The sequence below is a fragment of the Pelecanus crispus genome, chromosome W (genome assembly GCF_030463565.1).
Source record: "Pelecanus crispus isolate bPelCri1 chromosome W, bPelCri1.pri, whole genome shotgun sequence".
Classification (NCBI taxonomy): domain Eukaryota; kingdom Metazoa; phylum Chordata; class Aves; order Pelecaniformes; family Pelecanidae; genus Pelecanus; species Pelecanus crispus.
This window is the reverse complement of record NC_134675.1, coordinates 17739533-17764838: the sequence shown is the minus strand read 5'-3', so window position 1 is coordinate 17764838 and position 25306 is coordinate 17739533. Positions and strand designations below refer to the sequence as shown.

Genomic DNA, 25306 nt, shown 5'->3' with positions numbered 1-25306 from the left:
CTTGTTTTGAGCCTGCCCTGACAATTTGTTTGCTGGGGGTAGGGGGTTCTTTGGTCTTAAAATATTTGTAATATTTACATTTATTTCTAGCCATTTATCTGTTGTAGTTGATCAGTGGGTGAGGTTCCTGAAAGAAAACTATTTTTCCCCCAATAAGCATGTCAGTCAATCTGGGGCTTTCTAAGAAAGTAATGACTTGACAATCATTTTTTCCTCACTAAAACCATTACAAACCATTCTTCTAGTCAGATATATTAGTCAGATTACAAAGAAATCTAATGCTTGTTTCAAAAATACTCATTCTAGAGTATAAATTTTAAATCTGCAAATTCCAGATAAATCGGGAACAGTAAGCTTGGTCCTCCTTCATTTCTTTATAATTAGTTGAGCTACAGACGTTTCAAAACCAAAAATAAGAATGTGGGCTCTCAAAATGGGAAAAGATGAAAACAACTGCCAGAGAACAATTTGAGACCTATCTTGCCTGCCACATAATAGCTGCCACCAGTCTAATGCTGCTTCAATACAGTGCTCTGCAAAGGATAGTGTAGCTTTCATGATAGATAATGAATGTGCTATTTCAGAAAAGAGAATGACTATGTAAGGTAATGTTCTTCATACTTTAGATATTATAAGTCCTGAATATGTCTTTCTGTAATTCTTTTTTAATATACCTCATATAAAAATGAAGTAAAAAATGTTACTGTTGTCAGAAAAAAGAGCTTTCCTAAAGGTTAAGATGAACCTAATTTTTCATTGAAACTTAACTTTAATATGCAAATAAATCTTATGTTTTTTCTAATCCAATGTAATCTAATTGCAGTTGATGAGTAAAGAGTCTCCAGTCTCTTTTGGAAATGATGCTTACATTGACCTTGAACGGCAGGTATCTAAATGAGATGTTTCTTTTCCTTTAATCACAAGAAATCAGTGCCTAATCATTATGGTTCATTGTTAAGCAGTCTACCTTTTCTATTGTGGGAGAATTTTGTGGAAAATTTGAATAATGGATACAAAATAAAACTTGACTGTTTTTTACAGTTATCTGTGTAGAAGTACATAAATTCTGGTAGATGGAATTAATTTTTATGCCAGCTGTCCCTTGTAAACTTAAAAAATTAAAGATTATGAACCTGTCTGTGAAAAGTAGAAGGCCCATCTAAAACTTATTATGTGTAATAAAAAATATACATATGCATTAACTATGGGCATATTTTATCAGACCAATTTTCTTGTAGGTATTTATTTCCCTGACTACATTCATACAGAAACTTGGAAGATATAAGTCTTTTAATTATTATATAGTCCCTTAAAGAGATGTAACGGAATGTTTCCACACTGCTTATAAGATTCAGTGTCTTTTTTCAGATGGGTAGGTTTCTCCATCACAATGTTGATTGTTTCCCCTGTTGTACAGTAAGAGTAGTTCCCAGTGACTAGACAGGTTTTATCTTAACTGTTTATTCCTTGTATTCTACCTCCCAATCTTTTGTGTATTTGAAAATTAGGTTAAAAATTGAAATCATGTATTCTTTGCATCCATAAAGAAAAGTGGTATCGATGCTTTTTTTTTTTTAGTGTACAGAGGCAATAGATTCTTCAGAGCTAAGCTGTTTGGTTTTGGGGGGCCTCAGTTTACAGAATAAATGTGATAACTTCAATGTTTTGTTTCAAGACCAAATATCACCTTCAGCTATATTTACCTTTGTTAGACAAATTAAACAATGATTACAGTTGTTACTTTGTTTCATTGTAGAAGCAGAATTGCTTTTCTTTTTTCCCCAAACTTCAGTATTACATAAATGTAAAAAAAATACTTACAATCATATAATTCATAATTTTGCTATATCATTTATAGAGATATATAATTATGAAACTAAAAATTATTGGGTTTTTTGATAGCTGAAGAAAACTACAGAAGAATTAAATGAAGCCCTAGCAACAAAAGAAGAAATTGCCCAGAGATGTCATGAGTTAGATATGCAGGTAGGTCATCTTCAAATAGAGAAAAAAGTATGTTAATTCTTTGACAGATGAAGAAAGGGATTATTGTGGAAATCTACCTTTTATATTTAAAAAAAAAATCCTCAATTGCTGTATTTCTTTACCCATGTTAGCAGAGCAAAAAATGTGTGCCCACTTGTATTGATTCAATGATGTCAGCATTAAGGTGATTGGTACTGACAAAGCTTTTCTGCATTCAAGCAAGAAATGAGCTGCATTGCTCAACTCATGAGTTACAGAAATCCTAGGAGGAGTTCAGTAAAAAGTTACAACCAAATCTAAGTTAGTCTAGACTATCACCTATGCATAAACTAAGTTTTACTGTAAACTGAGCATATCTGATCTGGAAGGCATCAACAGACTTAACCTGGAACCCAGAAGAGCCATTTCAATCAATTCCTATTTTGGCGTATAATTTGGCTTTTAGCCAAGCAGTAATGTCCAGAATTAATGAAACCTTGTGCCTTATTGATTTGTGTTTGACGGTTGCTTGATTTTGTTGTGTTGGATGAAAGTTCTGATCAAAAATTTCCTTTCTCTTGGGATATTTATATTCTTTCTTTTCCCCTCCTACCTGCATTTTGATTGTATAGTGTCTAATAATATGAGCTTGTGCTTCAGATGTTCTTTGAGTCACAGCACTTTGGCTTCTCTGCCCCACTGCCTGTTTTCACAAAGCTGGCAGAAATTTAATCATCTTTGGGACCTCTGTTCCTGTTTCAAGTCTGTTTGCAATTGGCCATTGGATTAAAAAAATTCTTGGAGAGGTATGGCCATGAGAGACTTGAATATTCTGTGTGATTGTATAAACATTGTTTCCTTTGGAAAACATGTTAAAAAAACCTTACTATGGGGTGCTAGGGTGTGTGCATGAGGTGGTGGTGCTTGAAAAGTAGGCAGACTTTAATACAGTGACATAATCTTCTTTGATAACTAAGATATTTTTCTTTAGATATTTCTGAGAAATAAAGGTAAGAACACTGTTTTCTTTATGGTAAATCCCGTCCCTAATGCTGTAGTACATTGGTTACATCACATATCAAATGAAAAAGTATTAAAGTTACAATATGTTCCTGTGAAATACAGTTTTGTGAACTTTGATGTCTCCAGTTATGAGCTGTGTTAATGTTTTGCTGTGTGCACCAAAAAATTGCTCTTTATAGCTGACAGCTCCATTATTCCAGTCTGTTCTTTTATTACAACAGGTTGCAGCACTTCAAGAGGAGAAGAGCATTTTACTTGCTGAGAACCAGATTCTGATGGAACGTTTGAATCAATCTGATTCTATAGAAGATCCCAACAGCCCTGCAGGTCGTAGGCACTTGCAGATGCAGACCCAATTAGAGCACCTCCAAGAAGAAACATTCAGGTAAAAAAGCCACAGGTGGATAAACTGTAGTTGACAGCCAGTATGACTTGTATGCTTTTGGTTCTACTGGCATTTATGCTAAATTATTATAATGGGTGGCATAATAACCATAGTAGTGGAGTTTCTGTTATGATCTACCTGTTTATAAGCTCAGACTTTGAAAAATGTGGATTTTTTTAAAAAATACTTAAATGCTGCTTCCACTCCCCTTCCCCTTCCCTGGAAGTTGTAGCAATTCCTAGCTGAAAGTTTGATATGGAGTGTACTACATACAGTATTTTTAATAGCAAAGTATTTCCTTTTATAAGTTTGAAAAGAAATTATTTGCTATCTGAAAGATAAAAACAGTCCTTAATGTAAGGGTACGTGGAAGGAGAGTGTCTGCTCCTTTAAGGTTATCTGGTCAAGGAACTTTTCACTGCAAAGAAGGGATAATAAGAAAAGGAGGAAACCATAAACAAGAACATACAGGGACACAAACCTAACCGAGAAATGATAAGGGAGACAGTGATGAGAACAAAACCTGGTCAGTCACACCAAATGATAAGCGTATGTGAGAGTGTGAGAATGCTTATTTCAGCAAAGTTATCTGATTGAGGAACTCCTAAATTGGGATGATAAGAAAAGAAGACAAAAATCCAAATATACAGCGACACAGACCTGACAAAACAAACATGGAGACAGCGACAAGAAGCAAAGCATGCCAGTCATACTAATTGATGGGCTATCAAGAAACTATAGCTGCCACTTCCAGGAAGACCAACCAGGACTTTGCAATTGATAAGACTGTAAACCAGGGGAGATCCTGGACACTGGACTGGGAGGGGTGAAGGAATCGATAGAACTATACAAATCGATGAAGGAATGTGCAGGGGGAAGGAACAAAGAGGGGGTTAGAAAGGGGTATAAAATGGGGCTGGTCAGTATGCCCTGTGACTGATCACTGCAGTCTGTTCTGTCGTCTTAGTAAATCTTTTCTTAATTATCTCTCTGTGTAATCTCACTCTCTATCCTGTGTGTATGTGTGCTGCAAGGACTAACTGCCAGCTATTGGCGAGACTGGTGTGAGTGGATTTGGGGCCAGCAACTGGAGTCAGACTGGGGCTGTAGGCACCCCATGGCCTGTGGTGTCAGCTACTGGAGCGAGTGAGGGTCCTAGAGTCAGTAGTTGGAGGGAACATAGCTCTCTGGATCTAGGGAGGGTTCTACAGACTTTGTGCTTGGAATGTGAGCTACTGGGGGAACCAGCATGTGTGGATTTGGTGCCAGCTACTCGAGTCAGACTGAGGGTGTAGGCGCCCCCGGTCAATGGTGTCAACGACTGGAGAGAGTGGGAGTCTCAGTGCCAGCTATTGTAGCGGGTGGGGGTCTCACCTGTCAGCCACTGGGGTGGGAACAATGTGTGTCCCAAAACCCAGCTACTGGGAGGGACCAGTGTGAATGAGGTGAGTGAGGGGTTTGGTGCCAGCGGCTGGAATGGGACTGCGGGTCATAGCCCACGTGCCTGGTGCTGACTGCTGGGGAGGGGCTGAGTGTCTGTATCTTCCCCAAACCTGGTGTGTGTGGGAGTATGTGTGTGTGTTCACTAGCAAATTTCAAGGTATTCTAGCTGGCCAATAGGAGACCCTGGGTCTTGGCAGGGGTATCAGGCAGGTGGAGGGTCCATGAATGCACATGTGCTTGTAAGCCTAGAGAGTGTTGTGTGTGTGCCTTCACTAGTGACCTTCTATTTCTACCAGCCAAAGAGGAGGAAGGGGACTTGGCTACCTATATGTAGGTGCTGTTGAAGGCAATGCCTTGTCTGTGGCAGTCTGTGTAGCTGGCTGTGTCAGTGTTCTGTGTGTTGGTGTGTGTCTCTGGGATACATGCTCAGCTTCGCTACTGGTTAAACCTGCAAATGGGAAAGCAGCAGCTGCGTCCCTCAGCCTGGACAGAGGCTGCAGGTCCAACTGGGCTACAGTGGCCAGGCAGGAGGAAATCCTGGGCTGGAGCTGCTGGAAGTGGTGGCCACTCTTTAAATCACTTAATACTCAAGTGACCTCTACTCCCCCTCTGTATTTCCTCTAATACATGGAAATATTTTTCCACATTTATCTCTAAGCACTCCCTATTCACCCTCGCTTTCAGACTGCATAAGTCAATGCTGATGCTGAGAGAAGTGGGTCCCTTTCACCCTCACCTTCTCATTCTTGCTCCTCTATTTTCCCTCTCTTTCAATTGAAACTAGAGTGTCTCCTGTGGTGGGACAACCTTGGCTGGCTTCCAGATGCCCACCCAGCCGCTTTCTTATTCCCTCTCTTCAACAGGACAGGTAGAGAACATAAGATGAAAAAGCTTGTGGATCGAGATAAAGACAGGGAGATCACTTATCACTTACCATCATGAGCAAAACAGATTTGACTTGGGGAAAATTAATTTAATGTTGCCAATTAAAATAGATTTGGATGGTGAGAAACAAAACTAAAAATTAAAACACCTTCCCTCACACCCACTTTTTCCCAGGCTCAACTTCACTCCTTCATTCCCGACTCCTCTTACCTCCCCCCACACCCTGAGCAGTGCAAGGGGGATGGGGAATGGGGGTTGCAGTCAGTCCATAACAGTTCCTATCCGCCCCTCCTTCCTCCTCATGCTCTTCCCCTGCTCCAGAGTGGGTCCTTCCTATGGCCTGCAGTCCTTCAAAAACTGCTCCAGTGTGGGTTCTCCACAGGCCGCAGTACTTGTCAGGAGAAACTACTCCAGTATGGGCTCTCCACAGGCTGCAGTTCCTTCAGGAAATACCCACCTGCTTCTAGCGTGCGGCCCTCCATGGGCTGCAGTGTGGATATCTGCTCCACCATGGTCTCTCCCACAGGCTACAGGGAAATATCTGCTCCCGTATCTGGAGCACCTCCTCCCTCTCCTTCTCTTACCTTGGTGTTTGCACTGTTGTTTCTCACACTTTCCCCCTCACTCCTCTCTGCCTCTGTGGCGTTTTGCCCTTTCTTAAATATGTTTTCACAAAGGCATCACCAGCTTCTCTAATTGGCTCAGCTTTGGCCTGCGGTGGGTCTGTTGATGGAGCCAGCTGGAACCGGCTTTGTCTGGCACAGGGCAGCCCCTTACCTCTTCTCACAGAGGCCACCCCTGACACCCCCCCCAATGCTACCAAAACCTTGCTATGTACACCCAATACATCTCCCTACATTTTTGTTTTTTCTTCTTTCTGCCCTCTTTTCCTACACCCTTCTGTAATTCTGATATCAACTTTCCTGTAACCTTTTATTACCTTTTGTGCATGAGTTTTCCCATCCTTCTACTTTCTCTTGCCAAGCTTTCTTCCTCTCTCTTAGTTCTTCTCACTTTGTGTTCACATATGACTACTACACTTGATCCTAGCCAAAAGGCCGAGAAGCGATTATTTGAAAAGTCATGGCAGTCAGGTGAAGTCCCTGCTGACTGGAAGAAGGGGAATGTTGTGCCCATTTTTAAAAAGGGAAGAAAGGAGGACCCTGGGAACTACCGACCTGTCAGCCTCACCTCTGTGCCTGGGAAGATCATGGAGCAGATCCTCCTAGAAGCTATGCTCAGGCACATGGAGGACAGGGAGGTGATTCGAGACAGCCAGCACGGATTCACCAAGGGCAAGTCCTGCCTGACCAACCTAGTGGCTTTCTATGAAGGAGTGACTGCATCAGTGGACAAGGGAAAAGCAATGGATGTCATCTACTTGGACTTCTGTAAAGCGTTCGACACAGTCCCCCACAACATCCTTCTCTCTAAATTGGAGAGAGATGGGTTTGATGGGTGGACTGTTCGGTGGATAAGGAATTGGCTGGATGGTCGCATCCAGAGGGTTGTGGTCAATGGCTCGATGTCCACATGGAGACCGGTGACAAGTGGAGTCCCTCAGGGGTCCGTACTGGGACCGGTGCTGTTTAACATCTTCATCAATGACATAGACAGTGGTATCAAGTGCACACTCAGCAAATTTACAGACAACACCAAGCTGAGTGGTGCGGTTGACACGCCAGAAAGACAAGATGTCATCCAGAGGGACCTGGACAAGCTGGAGAGGTGGGCCTCTGTGAACCTCATGAGGTTCAGCAAGGCCAAGTGCAAGGCCCTGCACCTGGGACGGGGCAACCCCCAATATCAGTACAGGCTGGGGGATGAAGGGATTGAGAGCAGCCCCGCAGAGAAGGACTTGGGGGTACTGGTGGATGAAAAGCTGGACATGAGCCAACAATGTGCGCTTGCAGCCCAGAAAGCCAACCGTATCCTGGGCTGCATCAAAAGAAGCGTGGCCAGCAGGTCGAGGGAGGTGATTCTGCCCCTCTACTCTGCTCTTGTAAGACCTCATCTGGAGTACTGCGTCCAGCTCTGGGGCCCTCAGCACAAGAAGGACATGGACCTGTTGGAGCAGGTCCAGAAGAGGGCCACCAAAATGATCTGAGGGCTGGAGCACCTCTCCTACGAGGCCAGGCTGAGAGAGTTGGGATTGTTCAGCCTAGAGAAGAGAAGGCTGCGAGGAGACCTTATTGCAACCTTCCAGTACTTAAAGGGGGCCTACAGGAAGGATGGGGAGAATCTTTTTAACAAGGCCTGTTGTGACAGGACAAGGAATAATGGATTTAAACTAAAGAAGAATAGATTTAGACTAGACATAAGAAAGAAATTTTTTACAGTGAGGGTGGTGAAGCACTGGAACAGGTTGCCCAGAGAGGTGGTAGAGGCCCCATCCCTGGCAACATTCAAGGTCAGGTTGGATGGGGCTCTGAGCAGCCTGATCTAGTTAAAGCTGTCCCTGCTCACTGCAGGGGGGTTGGGCTAGATGACCTCTAAAGGTCCCTTCCAACCCAAAGCATTCTATGATTCTATGATTCTATGACCCCCTCCCTTTTGTTTCTTGAAAAACAGTCTGTGCTTCTCCATCTTTCACTCCAGCTAATGCACGTTTTCCTTGTCTCTATATAGCTACACTGTAAAGAAATAGTATATTCATGTTACTATAAATTGCCCTTATAACTCATCTCAGGATATTTTTCTTAATTATCTGAAACAATTCCTACCACAATCTGATTGTCACTTCCTGTTTTTACTAAACAGGTTTTCTCTCTTCTTCTCTCCCCCACCCCCTTGCTTTAATTTCTGCAGTGCCTCTAAAGGTGGGCATTCCACCTTCCTCTGTGCTCTTTACATCAAGGTTTAGGAGACTTTTTGAAACCTTTCTCATCTGTCCACTGGACCTCTGTCTTTCAGTGCTCCTTTATCTCCTTTCTCTGCATTCTCCCTCTGTAATTTCTAATGACAACTTGACTGTCTTTTTATTCTTCCAGCTCTAGTAAACCAAACAGGTCTACTAGGTCCAGCTTTGTTGATATGCAGTGTGGTGCAGCAGCTGTTTTCTCAACCTTCTGTGTCTTTTGACTGTTCTAGTCTATCATTGAAACCTTTGTAATTTTTGGCTTAAGGCTCCCATTGACCATCTCGTCTCCATTCTCCTTGAATTAACTGCTTGAATTAACTTGACTCCTTGAATTAACTGCTGCTATACCTCTTTCTTGACTGCATCCCCTTTTGTGGGTATCTTTATTAATTTTTTATTTTAATTTTAGATCAAATTCACAATGGCACTTTGCACTCTGTGCTACTGTCCTGGTTTCGGCTGGGATAGAGTTAATTTTCTTCCTAGTAGCTGGCATAGTGCTGTGGTTTGGATTTAGGATGAGAAGAATGTTGATAACACACTGATGTTTTAGTTGTTGCTAAGTACTGCTTATGCTAGTCAAGGACTTTTCAGCTTCCCAGGCTCTGCCAGGTGCACAAGAAGCTGGGAGGGGGCACAGCCAGAATAGTTGATCCAAACTGACCAAAGGGCTATTCCATACCATATGACGTCATGCTCAGTATATAAACTGTGCGGGGTTGGCCGGGGAGCAGCGATCGCTGCTCAGGAACTGTCTGGGTATCGGTCGGCGGGTGGTGAGCAATTGCATTGTGCATCACTTGCTTTGTATATTATTATTATTACTATTATTATTATTACTATTATTATTATTATTATTATTATTATTATATTGTTACTAATATCATTACTATTTTACTTTCTTTCAATTATTAAACTGTTCTTATCTCAACCCAGGAGTGTTTCTCACTCTTACTCCTCCGATTCTCTCCCCCATCCCACCGGGGCAGGGGGAGTGAGCAAGCGGCTGCGTGGTGCTTAGTTGCTGGCTGGGGCTAAACCACGACAGCTACCAAGTTGTCTTCTCCACTCCTTCACCATGTTTTGTCAAAGTTTCTCTTGATTATTCCCTTCACTCACTGCCAACTTCATGCAACTTTTCCTACATATATTGATGAGAGTGTGTCATACTGGAGACTTTGTTCTGTGCTCTTCACATGCTAGTCAAAATACTTGGTTCTTCAGAGGCACCGAACAGGCATAGCATCTAAAAATAAAAATTAAGTTAGAGCTACAGCATTCAGAACATCTGAAGATCAGGTCTGGCTGCCAACATTGATGACAGTATAAGGGAGTTGGACAGCTGAACAAAACCCTGAGATAAACCCTAGGATAAAGTTTTCATGTTCAAACTTTCTGTGCCCCAAAAGGGACGGGGGGAGTGAAAACTTCTGCAAGAACTTCCAGTGTTATCATAGAGAAATCTCAGATTTCTTTCTTTCCAGCACAACTGAGACACACATTTCCTTGTGATATTTCAAAGTAGAAACATTGTAATTGAATTGGAAGCATCAGAAAAGTGATTTGCTTCTATTTTTTTGAATAAGCGAGGTATTTGAAAGAAAAACTCCATTCTGTGTGGCGTTGTGCATTGGACTGTTGTTTCCTTTTCACTGTACATCAGAAGGCTTTGTTTCTAGTGTTTCTAGAGAGGATGATGATAATGAAGAAAGGTAATAATGGCTCAAGGTGAGAATCAGAATATCCTGAGTTAGAAGGGACCCATAAGGATCATCGAGTCCAACTCCTGACTCCACACAGGGCAACATAAAAGTTAAAACATATATCTAACAGCAATGTCCAAATGCTTCTTGAACACCAACAGGCTTGGGGCCATGACAGCTTTCCTGGGGAGCTTGTTCCAGTGCTTGACCGCCATCTCAGTGAAGAACTTTTTCCTAATATCCAATCTGACCTTCCCCTTATGCAGCTTTAAGCCATTCCCTCATGTCCTATCACTGCACAGCAGAGAGAAGAGATCAGCATCTCCCTCTCTGCTACCCCTCACAAGGAAGTTGTAGACAGCAATGAGGTCACCCCTCAGTCTCCTCCTCTCTAAGCTGAACAAACCTAGTATCCTCAGCCGCTCCTCATAAGTCATGCCCTCTAGTCCTTTCACCATCTTTGGTGCCCTCCTTTGGATGCATTATAATATTTTTATATCCTTCTTATATTGTGGAGCCCAAAACTGCACACAGTATTCAATGTGAGGCCGCACCAATGCTGAGTATAGTGGGACAATCACTTCTTTCAACTGGTTAGCTATACTGTGCTTAATATACCCCAGGATATGGTTGGCCCTTTTGGCCGCCAAGGCACATTGTTGACTCATATTGAGCTTGCCATCAATCAAAACCCCCAGATCCCTTTCTGCAGGGCTGCACTCCAGCCTCTTGTTCTCCAATCTATATATATGTCCAGGATTACACTGTCCCAGATGCAGAATTCGGTGTTTGTCCTTGTTAAATTTCATATGGTTGGTGATTGCCCAGCACTCTAATCTATCAAGATCTCTCTGTAAGGCCTCTCTATCCTCAAGGCAATCAACAGCTCCTCCTAATTTAGTATCATTGGCAAACTTACTTAGTCTGTGCTCAACTCCTGTGTCCAGGTCATTGATAAAAACATTGAAGAGAACTGCCCCTAAAATTGGGCCCTGGGGAACACCACTAGTGGCTGGCTGCCAGCCAGATGTTACCCCATTTACTACAACTCTTTGAGCCTGACCCTTCAGCCAATTGTTCACCCGTCATATTGCATACATATCTAGCTGTATGCTGGACATTTTGTCCAGAAGGATACTGTGAAAGACAGTATCAAAAGCTTTGCTAAAATAAGTAAAATACCCCACATTCACTGCCTTCCCTTCATCCACTAGGCAGGCAACCTTGTCATAAAAGGATATTAAGTTAGTAAGGCATGACTTTCTCTTCATGAACCCATGTTTTCTCTGACCAATGACTGCATTGTCTTTCAAGTGTTTTTCAGTAACTCCCAGAATAATCTTCTCCATAATTTTACAAGGCACTGAAGTGAAACTGACAGGCTTATAATTACCAGGGTCTTCTTTCTTGCCCTTCTTGAAAATTGGAATAGCATTTGTTAGCTTCCAGTCGACTCTGGGACCTCTCCAGATTCCCAGGACCGTTGATAACTAACTGAGAGATATCTCGCAATAACATTGTCCAACTCTTTCAGTATCCTGGGATGAATCCCATCAGGCCCCATAGACTTATGTGCATTCAGTTGCAGCAGCAAATCCTGTACAAGTTCAAAGTCAACTTGGAGCTTCACTCCCCGAGTCACAGTCCTCCAACCCAGGGCTCCAGGGGTCCCAGGGCCCATCATCAGTGTTAAAGACAGAGGCGAACAAGGCATTAAACATCTCTGCTTTGTCTATGTCCCTATTTGTGAGGTGACCAACCTCATCAAGTAACCGACCAATGTTTTCTTCAGTCCTCCTTTTGCTGTTAGCATACTTAAAAAAGCCTTTTTTTGTTATCCACCACAGTACTGGCTGGCTTCAACTCTAATTGAGCTTTGGCTGTATGAATTTTCTCCCCACAGTGGTGAACAGCATCTCTGTAGTCCTCCTGTGTAGCCTGACCTTGCTTCCAAAGTCCATACACTTTCTTTTTTCTCCTAAGTTCCAGGAGATCCCTGCTCATCCAAGCTGGCCTTCTGCCCCGCTTGCTTGACTTCCAGCACATTGGAATTGCCTGCTCCTGCACTTTTAAAAGATGGCTCTTAAAAAGTGGCCAGCATTTATGGACCCCAATACCCTCGAAAGCAGACTCCCAGGGGACTTTACTAACTAGTTCCTTGAGCAGCCTAAAGTCTGCTCTCCCAAAATCCAGGGTAATAGCTCTGCTAACAGTTTTTCTCATATCACCAAAGATTTTAAACTCAAACATTTCATGACCACTGTGGCCAAGACAGCCACCAATCATCATATCAACCACGAGACCATCTCTATTTACAAACAACAGATCTAGGAGGGCACCTTTTCTAGTTGACTCTCTTAGTTCCTGTATCAAAAAGTTATCTTCAATGTGCTTCAGGAATTTCCTGGACTTGTTCATTTCTGCTGTGTGATAGTCCCAGTTAACATCTGGGAAGTTGAAGTCACCCATAAGAACAAGGGCTTCTGATCTAGAGATTTCCCTTAATTCCTTATAGAATAATACACTGATGTCATTGTCTTGGCTGGGTGGTCGATAGTAGACTCCCACAACATCATCTGCTTTATTTACTTTCTCCTTCATCCTTACTTAGAGGCTCTCAACCATGTCATCCTGTTTTACTTCAATTGTACAGGTTAGAAGCTGCCAAAGATGACTATCGCATACGTTGTGAAGAACTAGAAAAGGAAATTGCAGAACTGAGACAACAGACTGAAGAGCTTAGTACATTAGCAGAAGAGGCTCAGTCTTTGAAGGATGAAATAGATGTACTCAGGTAAACTATGTTCCATTAGCTTTGGGTTGTTTTTTTCTTTTTTAGAATATATAAATGGTTTTAATCCACAGTAAAATTCATATAATTAAATTTAGTCTTCATTAGCTTTTGGTGTAATAGTTTTAAGGATGGATATGTATTAAAACACTTCTTAAGCAAGTAAGTAAAAGCCACTCTGTGGCCATCAAAATGATGGTTCTAACTTGTGTGTCAAGCAGTCTGATATCAGATTACCAAAAAGTTCAGTTCAGATGAATTCATTCTAGTTTCACACTGCTGAGTATGGCTATGGGGATTCATTTGCTATTGTTAGCTTACAGGTTTTGGGTGTTTGAAATTTTTGTGAAAACTTTCAAATTAGAGGATATTTTCCTAATGTAGTTTGTTTTCAATCAAGCTGTGAATTACTTAGGAGTTTGTTACAATTTAAAGTAATGATCCAATATTGAGAAAACTCTGTTTGAATGTATTATAAACTGAGCTCTGTCTTGCATTTTTGTTAAAAAGGATTCAGACTCCAAAACTATCATGGTAATCCTGTATGACTGCTTGGGAAATGGATATAATAGCTGTTAGCATAAATTTGCCATTTCCTTTTTCAGAACACGTTTATCCCTGGTTATCTTTAAAAAAAAAAAGTGAAGGGCAGAAAATATTATTTTTACTCTGGCAAAGCAGTGGCTTCTGAGGATGAATTTAGAATTGGAAGGAAATAGGTTGCAATTGTAGGAGTGTTAATTTATTTTTTAATTAATATTGGAAGCAGATAAGGAAATTATAGGAAGAATTATGCCATTCAGAAGCACTTCTGATAACAGCACTTTGTGTCAACTAATGGGGGGGGGAGCAGACAGCTTGAAAACCAAGACATTTAGTAGTGTGTGAGGATGCGCGTGTTCTTCTGCTCCCTTGATGTCTGGGAATGTTTTCTACATTGATTTTTAGTCTTCCAAGTACAGATTTGATACAAATGTTCAATATCTTGTCTTCCCAGGCATTCTTCTGATAAAGTGGCCAAGTTAGAAAGTCAGGTAGAGTCATACAAAAAGAAACTGGAAGACCTGGGTGATTTGCGGCGGCAAGTGAGACTATTAGAAGAGAAGAATACAGTGTACATGAAAAACACTGTGAGCCTGGAGGAAGAACTAAGGAAAGCCAATGCAGCACGTAGCCAGCTGGAGACATACAAGAGACAGGTGAGAACATCATCAGTGCAGTAATTCTCTGCATTTCTCAACATTTCTTCTTTGAAACATGGCTTATACCTCAAAGTAAAAAACAAACAAAAAAAACTCCTTGTGTTTGCTTCTTTTGTAAATACTTTTCTTCCTCCCTCCCTACATTGCTTGTTGGTCATTATGTCAAGTTTGTGTTACTTTTGTCAATGAACAGTCTTACCTCTCAAAAAGTAACAGGTTTATCAAATTATTCCTAATTCAAGTTCAGTAGTGGGGCTAGAATTAGAGCTTCTTTCTCAGAAAAAGCATCCACTTTTCACTTGAAAATTTCCAGCAGTGGGGAATCCACCATAGCCTTAGTAATTTATTCTAGTGGTTAAGTAAGATTTTTTTTCTTTCAGTTTCTAACCTGAATTTGTCCATCTGTGGCTAGAAAGTATACATCCTCCTTCCTCTATATCATCCTTGTTGCATATATGCATCAAGAAAAGTACCTTGTGTATCACCAGAGCCCTCAGGAGTGGAGAACATCTGTTTATTTTCCTGTTTCACTGAGAGGGATGTGACTATTTCTATAAAGGTGGAAGACGTGTGCATATCTCCTTTTTGCATCTACAGTACATTGATCTGCCATCATTCTAAGATCCTTTTTGCAGGGCCAGCTTGAGCTCGATTTATGTGAACAGTGTCTTGTCTTTATTCTGACTTCCTTTAACCTTGAATGGTCACACTACAGGTGTCCCTACATGTCAATCCACAGCAGAATTTAAAAAGATACAAAAAACAGGCACCAAGAGCATTGCAAGCCCTGGAGAGATGTGCATCCCTCAAACTTGAAAGCTCTTTCCCTGCATTTGGCCATCTTGATAAGTAGGGCAATTAGCTTGCACCTCCCTGGGCTGATTGTTATTATAGTCCAATTGATTCCACCAGAAAAAAAACAGAACTTGGATAAGAAAAAGGCTGAAGTAACATGCAATCAAGGGGAAAAGGAAATATAGGAGACACTCTTTCACACAGCATTAATATCTCATTTGCTCATAAAAAGAATAATTCTTCCAAAGAGCACCCATTACAGTTGTGTTATCCCTGATGTTTGCATCTGATCATGCTTATTTCAATGATGATGCAGATTTTTAAAGGTGAGACTTTGTTCTTTATGTCTAAGCTGTGCATCTGCAAATAATATCTCTTCTCCCTCATTCCCAATGTTTTATGGATGAGATTTTACAACTGAGGAGCTGATGTGTTGTACGGAACTTTACTGCTGGCTGAGACTGGAATAAAGCCCAGGCCTCTAATCTGGCAGACTTGAGTTTCTTTCATTTTAACCACACTGTCTCAGAACAAACACACAGTCTGTTTGCCCTCAATGTCTATAAAGTTGGGCTCCTCCTGAATACACCTTTGAGACCAAAACATGAATGAAGAAAGTATAAATATGAAATGTGGCAAACAAATTAGTTTCCAGAAGTCCTAACTCTGTGTCCTGCTATAAGAATTAATTATATATCTTCAGCTGAGTCTTCATTCAGTTTATGTGTTTGCCAGTCAGTCTTTACTCTGTGTTACGTTGTTAACATTCTGAGATTGAGTCTACACTAGTAAAGGCTGAGAACTTTGCTGAGTTGTCTTGTGCTCACTGATCTTTTCTGCTAAGCTTTTAAACTTCTTTTTTAGTTTTAAAAGCTCTTTGCTAACTTACAGCTTGAAAAATATCTACAAGATTTTGTTAGGAACATATTGCCCCTTGAAATAAAGAAAACTGATAATGAGCCTGCAGCTGAATTTTCATGTTTGTGTATAATAAACAATAACAAATGTCTAAGTACAAGAAAATTTACCTAATTGCATGAACTGGAGCCTGACTTCTGAGTGAGGTTTGTAGAAAAAGAGATGACAAAAGGTTTCTTGAGAAGTTTTTCTTTTCCTTGGCTTCTCTGAAAGTAGGAGGATTATTCTGCTAGTCCTAAACTCTTTGGTTCATAGGATTATACAGCTTTTCCTGTAAATCTCACTTGTATGTAAATTTTTAAAGATACTTCTTTTTGTTGTTTCTTTTATTTGCACTAAGGCCTAGTATTTGAATTCTTTTTTTTTAAATTATTTTCTATATTGAAACATATAACAATTAATGAAAAAGAATTTTAGACTGTCCTGTAGGTAAATATTTCACTTACTTGACTGCTGGCGCATGGTCATTAACTACTTTCTTTCATATGTTTTCTTTTAATGTTAATAATTGCAGACAAATTATTGCTTTTTGCTCTCACAGGCAGTGGAATTGCAAAACAGATTATCTGAAGAATCCAAGAAAGCAGATAAACTAGATTATGAATGCAAACAGTTGAAAGAAAAAGTAGACAGCCTCCAAAAAGAAAAAGATGTAAGTTTCATTGTATTATTTTTGTAGTAGTAGTGAAAACAACCATTTTTCCTTTATTACACAGAGCTATGGTTATCAAAAAAAGCTTTTACACTGAGCTTTTTGAATTCATAAGTTTTATTTTCCACTTAAAATTTTCTAATGTTTGTATACAAATACAATTTTAAACTTAATGTTTATATTGCATGGGATAAAGTGACTGTATTAAAATACATGCAACAGATTTTTCAAGAGGAAAAGCCCTCACATATAGTTTCTGAAGTTGTTTCTTGACCATTCACCATGAAAAGGATAACAAATGCCAAAGATAACTGTAATGTATTCTGAAAAAACTATTTAAAAGTAGGTTTTTTGCGGTATCTCCCTAGAACTAAACTCAGGGTTTGGGTTTTTTTTTTTGTGGCCTTTCAATATTGAAGGGGCTTATAAGAAAGACAGAGAGAGACTTTTTACCAGGGCCTATAGTGACAGGGCAAGGGGCAAGGGTTTTAAACTGAAAGAGGGTAGATTTAGAACGGATATAAGGAAGAAATTTTTTTACAGTGAGGGTGGTGAGACACTGGAACAGGTTGCCCAGAGAAGTTGTGGCTGTCCCATGATTGGAGGTGTTCAAGGTCAGGACGGAGGGGGCTTTGAGCAACCTGATCTAGTGAAAGATGTCCCTGCCCGTGGCAGGGAGGTTGGACTAGATGATCTTTAAAGGTCCCTTCAAACCCAAACCATTCTATGCTTCTATGACTAAAATTGCCCATCACAGATAACAAGTTACGTTGTGATATCTTGTCAATTATACTTTAGAGTTAGCTGTTGAACTCATTTTTGCCCTTGTGTCTGTTCTGTCAGAGTATGATAGTATGTGATTGACATCTTTAATAATATAATCTGTCTTTGAATTTTCTATATACGCTGTGTTGGCTGATAGATACCCATGCAATTTAGTGAATTAACTTTTTCTTCAGTATCTGCCACAAGCACTTCTAGCACTGATTGCAGCCCTAGTGCTTTTTTTGTTCCTCAAAGTACTACTTAAGTACCTGTAACTGCTACCTGACATTTGAAGTTCTCAGCAGCCTGTTTCTCTTGTGATCTTTCAGGTTTAAAATATTCTTGTTTTCCAGTAATCAACCTCAAGGTATTTCCTGTCTACCAGTATCAAACTCCGCAATGTTCCCTGCTGAGTAGCTCTTTTTACTGCAATGGTAAAAACAGTCCAAGCTTTATAATCTAAGGGTTTTGTAAAATGGCTGTTCATACATGCTCACTATATTCAGGTTGAACCAACAGTTAAACAAGAATTAACCATGCAAGGTTCAGACAACACAAGCCCCTGATGCACCTCACCAAAGTGCTGTTTGCCAAAGGGATCACAAGTCCTGAATCCATTTGGGTTGACTTGTATGTGGTGTGAGTAGCTACCAGCCAACATAACTGTACCTACACAGAGCTAAGGGCTGTCCGACAACTTAGTGACATGGGACACATCCTAGTTCTAGAGCAGATTACTGCTTTGATTTTTACATAAATTGTCACCCTCTTATGTTGGAGTCTTGGGATCCTTTTGGGCTACTAACCTGGTGCTACCTGTAGCTTCTTTTCCTTTGCCTTACTGGCAAATGGGAGCATACAGGCCTGATACTACATAAGAGTCAACGTATTTACACCTGAGGATGGTCCAGTACTGTTCTTCACTTGTCTTTGGACTGAGTCTGAAACAACTAGTTTCCTTCCATGTCTGAAATGCTGTTGTGGTTTAACCCCAGCCGGCAACTAAGAACCACGCAGCCGCTCGCTCAACCTCCCCCCACTGGTGGGATGGGGAGAGAATCAGAAGAACAAAAGTAAGAAAACGCGTGGGTTGAGATACGAACAGGTTAATAATTGAAATATAATAATAATAAAAAATAAATAAAAATAATATGGTGAAAAGGAAAACAACAAGAAGAGGAACAAAACCCACAGGGGAAAAAAAAAAAGTGATGCAACCACTCATCACCCACCAACGAACACCTAGCCCATCCCCGAGCAGTGATCGCTGCCCCCGGCCAACCCCCCCTCAGTTTATATACTGAGCATGACGTCATATGGTATGGAATACCCCTTTGGTCAGTTTGGATCAACTATCTTGGCTGTGCCCCCTCCCAGCTTTTTGTGCACCTGGCAGAGCATGGGAAGCTGAAAAGTCCCTGACTAGCGTAAGGGCTACTTAGCAAAAACTAAAACATCAGCATGTTATCAACATTATTCTCATACTAAATCCAAAACACAGCACTATGCCTGCTACTAGGAAGAAAATTAACTCTATCCCAGCCGAAACCAGGACAGTATTCACCCCTTATTCTATACCATCTACGTCATGCCCAGGTCTTACCCTTTCCAATACATTCCAATTAGTCACCACCACTTTCCCCGTCTTTTGATATATACACACAGATATCATTCCCTTAGTCTATGGGCCATCCCTCTAAAATGTCCATTGAGTTCATTTAGTCCATGACTTTGGGTTCCATCTGTCATCACAGTCTTTCAGAGCAGGAGAGGTGGTGTGCGATGTTGGACTGTTGCATGCTGAAGCGAGTTCTGGTTCCATCACTGCTACACATTGCTCAGTTTTATTAAAGTTTGTTCTTCATTAATCTGGGTGGTTCTTACTGTAATACCACTGATATGGCATATAGCTACCATAAAAGAGATGACATACAGTATTATAGAGCAATTAACATCACACCATTCAGTTCATTGGCTATTTTCACCCAAAATCAAATCCCCTTGAGGTACACATTGGACTTCCCCACCCTTTCGCATCACCCACCAAGTGCACCCAGGTCCTTGAGCAAAAGCAATCCCACGAATGGGTTTGCCTTTGCCAGAGGCAGGAGTAACCCAGACTGTCTTCCCCAGCATATTTTTCATGTACACTACAGGGTCTTTATCCCCTTCTACAGTGCATAAATGTTTTGATTGGGCAGGGCCAGCTCGATTGGCAGATCCCCTAGTGTTGACTAACCAGGTGGCCTTTGCTAAATGCATATCCCAATGTTTGAATGTCCCATTGCTCTCAGGGTATTCTTTAACAGTCCATTGTGTCACTCAATTTTCCCAGAGGCTGGTGCACGAGAGGGGATGTGATATACCCACTCAGTGCCATGCTCTTTGGCCCAGGTGTCTATGAGGTTGTTTCGGAAATGAGTCCCATTGTCCGAGTCGATTCTTTCTGGGGTGCCATGTCTCCATAAGACTTGTTTTTCAAGGCCCAGGATGGTGTTCCGGGCGGTGGCATAGGGCAAGGAATACGCTTCCAGTAATCTGGTGGTTGCTTCCACCATGGTGAGCACATGGCGCTTGCCTTGGCAGGTTTGTGGGAGTGTGATATAATCAACCTGCCAGGCCTCCCCATATTTATATTTCAGCCATCGTCCTCCATACCAGAGAGGCTTGAACCACTTGGCTTGTTTGATCGCAACGCATGTTTCACATTCATGGATAACCTGTGCAATAGTGTCCATGGGCAAGTCCACCCCTCGATCACGAGCCCATCTATATGTTGCATCTCTTCCTTGATGGCCTGAGGTGTCATGGGCCCACTGAGCTATAAATAATTCACCCTTATGTTGCCAGTCCAGATCCACCTGAGCCAATTCAATCTTAGCGGCCTGATCCACCTGATGGTTGTTTTGATGTTCTTCAGTGGCCCGACTCTTGCGTACGTGAGCATCTACGTGACAAACTTTTACATCCAGGTTCTCTACCCAGGCAGCAATATCTTGCCACGATGCAGCAGCCCAGATGGGTTTGCTTCTGCGCTGCCAGTTGCTCTGCTTCCATTGCTGCAACCACCCTCACAGGGCATTTGCCACCATCCATGAGTCAGTATAGAGATAAAGGACCGGCCCCTTTTTTCGTTCAGCAAATTGAATCGACTCCCCTTCTCCTTCAGTAGTTTCTGCGACTTGTTGTGTAGGACATCGTAAAGCAGCTTTCCATCTCCGATATTTTCACAAAAGACCACCGGACCCATCAGTGAACAGGGCATACTGCTTCTCATTTTCTGGCAGTTTATTATACAGTGGGGCTTCTTCAGCACACGTCACATCCTTCTCTGGCAATATTCCAAAATCTTTGCTTTCTGGCCAGTCCATGATCACTTCCAAGATTCCTGGGCGACTGGGGTTTCCTATTCAAGCCCGCTGTGTGATTAGTGCGACCCACTTACTCCACGTAGCATCAGTTGCATGATGTGTAGAGGGAACCCTCCCTTTGAATATCCAGCCCAGCACCGGCAGTCGGGGTGCCAGCAGGAGATGTGCTTCAGTACCAACCACTTCCGAAGCAGCTCGAACCCCTTCATATGCTGCCAATATCTCTTTCCCAGTTGGAGTATAGCGGGCCTCAGATCCTCTGTATCCCCGACTCCAAAACCCTAGGGGTCGACCTCGAGTCTCCCCTGGTGCTTCCTGCCAGAGGCTCCAGGTAGGGCCATTCTCCCCAGCTGCGGTGTAGAGCACATTTTTTATAGCCTGCCCTGCCTGGATTGGCCCAAGGGCTACTGCATGAACTATCTCCCATGCAGTTTTTCAAAGGCTCAGGGCCCCATTTGAAATTGTTCTTCTTCCGGGCCACTTGATAGAGAGGGCTTACGATCTGACTGTAATTTGGAATATGCATTCTCCAAAACCCCACAATGCCTAAGAATCTTGTTTCCTTTTTGCTAGTTGGTGGGGACATGGCTGTTATTTTGTTGATCACATCCATTGGGATATGACGACGTCCATCTTGCCATTTTATTCCTAAGAACTGGATCTCCTGTGCAGGTCCCTTGACCTTACTTTGTTTTATGGCAAAACCGGCTTTCAGAAGGATTTGGACTATTTTCTCCCCTTTCCCAGAAATATCTTCTGCTGTATTGCCCCACACAATGATGTCATCAATGTATTGCAGGTGTTCTGGAGGTTCACCCTGTTCCCGTGCCGTCTGGATCAGTCCATGGCAAATGGTGGGGCTGTGCTTCCACCCCTGGTGCAGTCGAATCCAGGTGTACTGAACACCCCTCCAGGTGAAAGCAAACTGGGGCCTGAACTCTGCCGCCAAAGGGGTTGAGAAAAATGTATTAGCAATATCAACTCCGGTTCGTGTTGAAACTCTAGCATCTCTGGCACAGCAGCACTCAGTGGTGGTGTGACTTAATTTAGACCATGATGAACCTCATGAGGTTCAACAAGGCCAAGTGCAAGGTCCTGCACCTGGGACGGGGCAACCCCCGGTATCAGTACAGGCTGGGGGATGAAGAGATTGAGAGCAGCCCTGCGGAGAAGGACTTGGGGGTACTGGTGGATGAAAAGCTGGACATGAGCCGGCAATGTGCGCTTGCAGCCCAGAAAGCCAACCGTATCCTGGGCTGCATCAAAAGAAGCGTGGCCAGCAGGTCGAGGGAGGTGATTCTGCCCCTCTACTCTGCTCTGGTAAGACCTCATCTGGAGTACTGCATCCAGCTCTGGGGCCCTCAGCACAAGAAGGACATGGACCTGCTAGAGCGGGTCCAGAAGAGGGCCACAAAAATGATCTGAGGGCTGGAACACCTCTCCTATGAGAACAGGCTGAGAGAGTTGGGATTGTTCAGCCTAGAGAAGAGAAGGCTGCGAGGAGACCTTATTGCGACCTTCCAGTACTTAAAGGGGGCCTACAGGAAGGATGGGGGGAATCTTTTTAACAAGGCCTGTTGTGACAGGACAAGGAATAACGGATTTAAACTAAAGAAGAATAGATTTAGACTAGACATTAGAAAGAAATTTTTTACAATGAGGGTGGTGAAGCTGTGGAACAGGTTGCCCGGAGAGGTGGTAGAGGCCCCATCTCTGGCAACATTCAAGGTCAGGTTGGATGGGGCTCTGAGCAACCTGATCTAGTTAAAGCTGTCCCTGCTCACTGCAGGGGGGTTGGACTAGATGACCTCTAAAGGTCCCTTCCAACCCAAAGCATTCTATGATTCTATGATTCTATGTTAGTCTCCACTCCCCATTAGACTTTCGCACTGGCCATATGGGACTGTGAAAGGGTGAGTGAGTCTTGCTGATCACTCCTTGGCTCTCCAGTTGACGAATCAGCTTATGGATGGGATTCGGGGAGTCTCGGTTGGTGCAATATTGCCGCCCGGTGCACTGTTGTGGTAGTGATCGGCACCTGTTGTTCTTCGACCCTCAGCAACCCCACAACGGAAGGGTCCTCCGAGAGACCGGGCAAGGTGGACAGCTGTTTCATTTCCTCCGTCTCCAAGTCAGCTATCCCAAAAGCCCACCAGTACCCTTTTGGGTCCTTGAAATACCCTCTCCTGAGGTAGTCTATGCCAAGGATGCACGGAGCCTCTGGGCCAGTCACAATGGGGTGCTTCTGCCACTCCAGCCCAGTTAGGCTCACCTCGGCCTCCAGTACGGTTAGCTGTTGGGATCCCCCTGTCACTCCAGAAATACAGATGGGTTCTGCCCCTGTACAGCTTGATGGCATTAGGGTACACTGTGCACCAGTGTCCACTCGGACCTTCTACTCCTGTGGGTCTGATGTGCCATGCCATTGAATCCTCACAGTCCAGGAAACCCTGTTGTCCCTTTCCTCCACCTGGCTGGAGGCAAGGCCCCTCTAATCCTGGTCATAGTATTCTTTGTTCACTTCCTGTAAATACGAGTCAGGAGTTCCTTTATTAAAATCAGGAGTAAGATCAGCCCTTCTCCCCTGTCTGGGAAACTTCCCACTGGAGACCAGAGCAGCGCTTTTCCTGGAAGAACCCCCATTTGTGATTGTTTTTTCCTTGCAACTCACGCACCTGTGCCTCTACGGTCAAGGTAGAGTTTCCATCCCACTTCCTCATATCCTCTCCATGGTTATGCAGGTAAGACCACAGGGTGACCCGTGGCGTGTATCCTCTATATCCTCCCTCTTGAGCATAAGGACATTGACTCCCAATGGCTGAGGGAAAGAAGGCATTCAGTATCTCTGCCTGTCGTGGTTTAGCCCCAGCCAGCAACTAAGCACCAGGCAGCCGCTCGCTCAGTCCCCCTGCCCCGATGGAATGGGGGAGAGAATTGGAGGAGTAAGAGTGAGAAAAACTCCTGGGTTGAGATAAGAACAGTTTAATAATTGAAAGAAAGTAAAGTAAAATAGTAGTAGTAATAATAACAATATAATAATAACAGTAATAACAATATACAAAGCAAGTGATGCACAATGCAATTGCTCAACACCCGCCGACCGATACCCAGACAGTCCCCGAGCAGCGATTGCTCCCCCCCCCCGGACAACCTCCCCCCAATTTATATACTGAGCATGACGTCATATGGTATGGAATAGCCCTTTGGTCAGTTTGGATCAACTATTCTGGCTGTGCCCCCTCCCAGTTTCTTGTGCACCTGGCAGAGCATGGGAAGCTGAGAAGTCCTTGACTAGCATAAGCAGTACTTAGCAACAACTAAAACATCAGTGTGTTATCAACATTCTTCTCATCCTAAATCCAAAACACAGCACTATGCCAGCTACTAGGAAGAAAATTAACTCTATCCCAGCCAAAACCAGGACAGCAAGGAAGTGCTTACAAGGCACCATTATGGCTAAATCCCTCAAAGACTTTCTAGGACGTGAACATGTTGGGATGCCTCTCTGAAGTGCCTGTACACTAATGCGTGCAGCATGGGGAATAAACATGAGGAGTTAGAGATCTGTGTGTAGTTGCAGGGCTACAGACTTGTTGGGATCACGGAGACATGGTGGGATGGCTTCCATGACTGGATTGTTGCAATGGAGGGATACAGGCTCTTCAGAAAGGACAGGCTGGGAAGAGAGAGCAGCTGGAGTGCTTGGAGCTCTGTCTGGGGTGGATGACGAGCCACCCGAGAGCTTCTGGGCAAGGATTATAGACAGGGTGGGTAAGGGTGACACTGTAGTGGGTGTCTGCTATAGGCCACCTGACCAGGAAGAACAAGTGGATGAGGCCTTCTACTTGAAGTAGCCCCACGTTCGCAGGCCCTGGTCCTCATGGGGAACTTCAACCACCCTGATATCTGCTGGAGGGACAACACAGCAGGGCATAAGCAATCCAGGCAGCATCAACTTCCTCATCCAAGTGGTAGAGGAGCCAAGGAAGAGAGATGCTCTGCTGGACCTCATACTTACCAACAAGGAGGGGCTCATTGGGGTTGTGAAGGTCAAAGGCAGCCTTGGCTGCAGTGACCATGAGATGGTGGAGTTCAGGGTCCTGACGGGAGGCAGCAGGGCAAAAACCAAGCTCATAACCCTGGACTTCAGGAGAGCAGGTTTTGGCATCTTCAAAGATCTGCTTGGAAGAGTCCCATGGGATAAGGCCCTGGAGGGAAGCGGGGGCCCAAGAAAGCTGGTTAATATTAAAGGACCACCTCCTCCAAGCTCCGGAGAGCTCCATCCCAAAGACTAGGAAGTCAGGCAAAAATGCCAGGAGGCCTGCATGGATGAATAAGGAGCTCCTAGCCAACTGCAAACAGAAAAAGGAAGCATACAGAGGGTGGAAGCAAGGACAGGTAACCTGGGAGGAGCACAGAGACATTGTCTGAGCGTTCTGGGATGAGATTAGGAAAGCCAAAGCCCAAATGGAATTGAATTTGGCCAGGGATGTCAAAGGCAACAAGAAGGGCTTCACTAAGTACATAGGTGAAAAAAGAGACTAGGGA

The 25306-nt window shown here is 43.1% G+C and overlaps 1 protein-coding gene across 1 annotated transcript in view; it reads left to right on the top strand.

The window, feature by feature from the left end:
* The window catches only part of LOC142596486 (protein Hook homolog 3-like), a 133831-nt gene that overhangs the window by 75562 nt on the left and 32963 nt on the right, over positions 1–25306 (top strand). Inside the window, exons 7-12 of the mRNA XM_075725608.1 lie at positions 824–886; positions 1903–1986; positions 3210–3373; positions 12918–13058; positions 14053–14254; positions 16512–16622. Of these exons, the coding sequence (XP_075581723.1) occupies positions 824–886; positions 1903–1986; positions 3210–3373; positions 12918–13058; positions 14053–14254; positions 16512–16622 (765 nt within the window). The remainder of the gene's footprint in view (positions 1–823; positions 887–1902; positions 1987–3209; positions 3374–12917; positions 13059–14052; positions 14255–16511; positions 16623–25306) is intronic.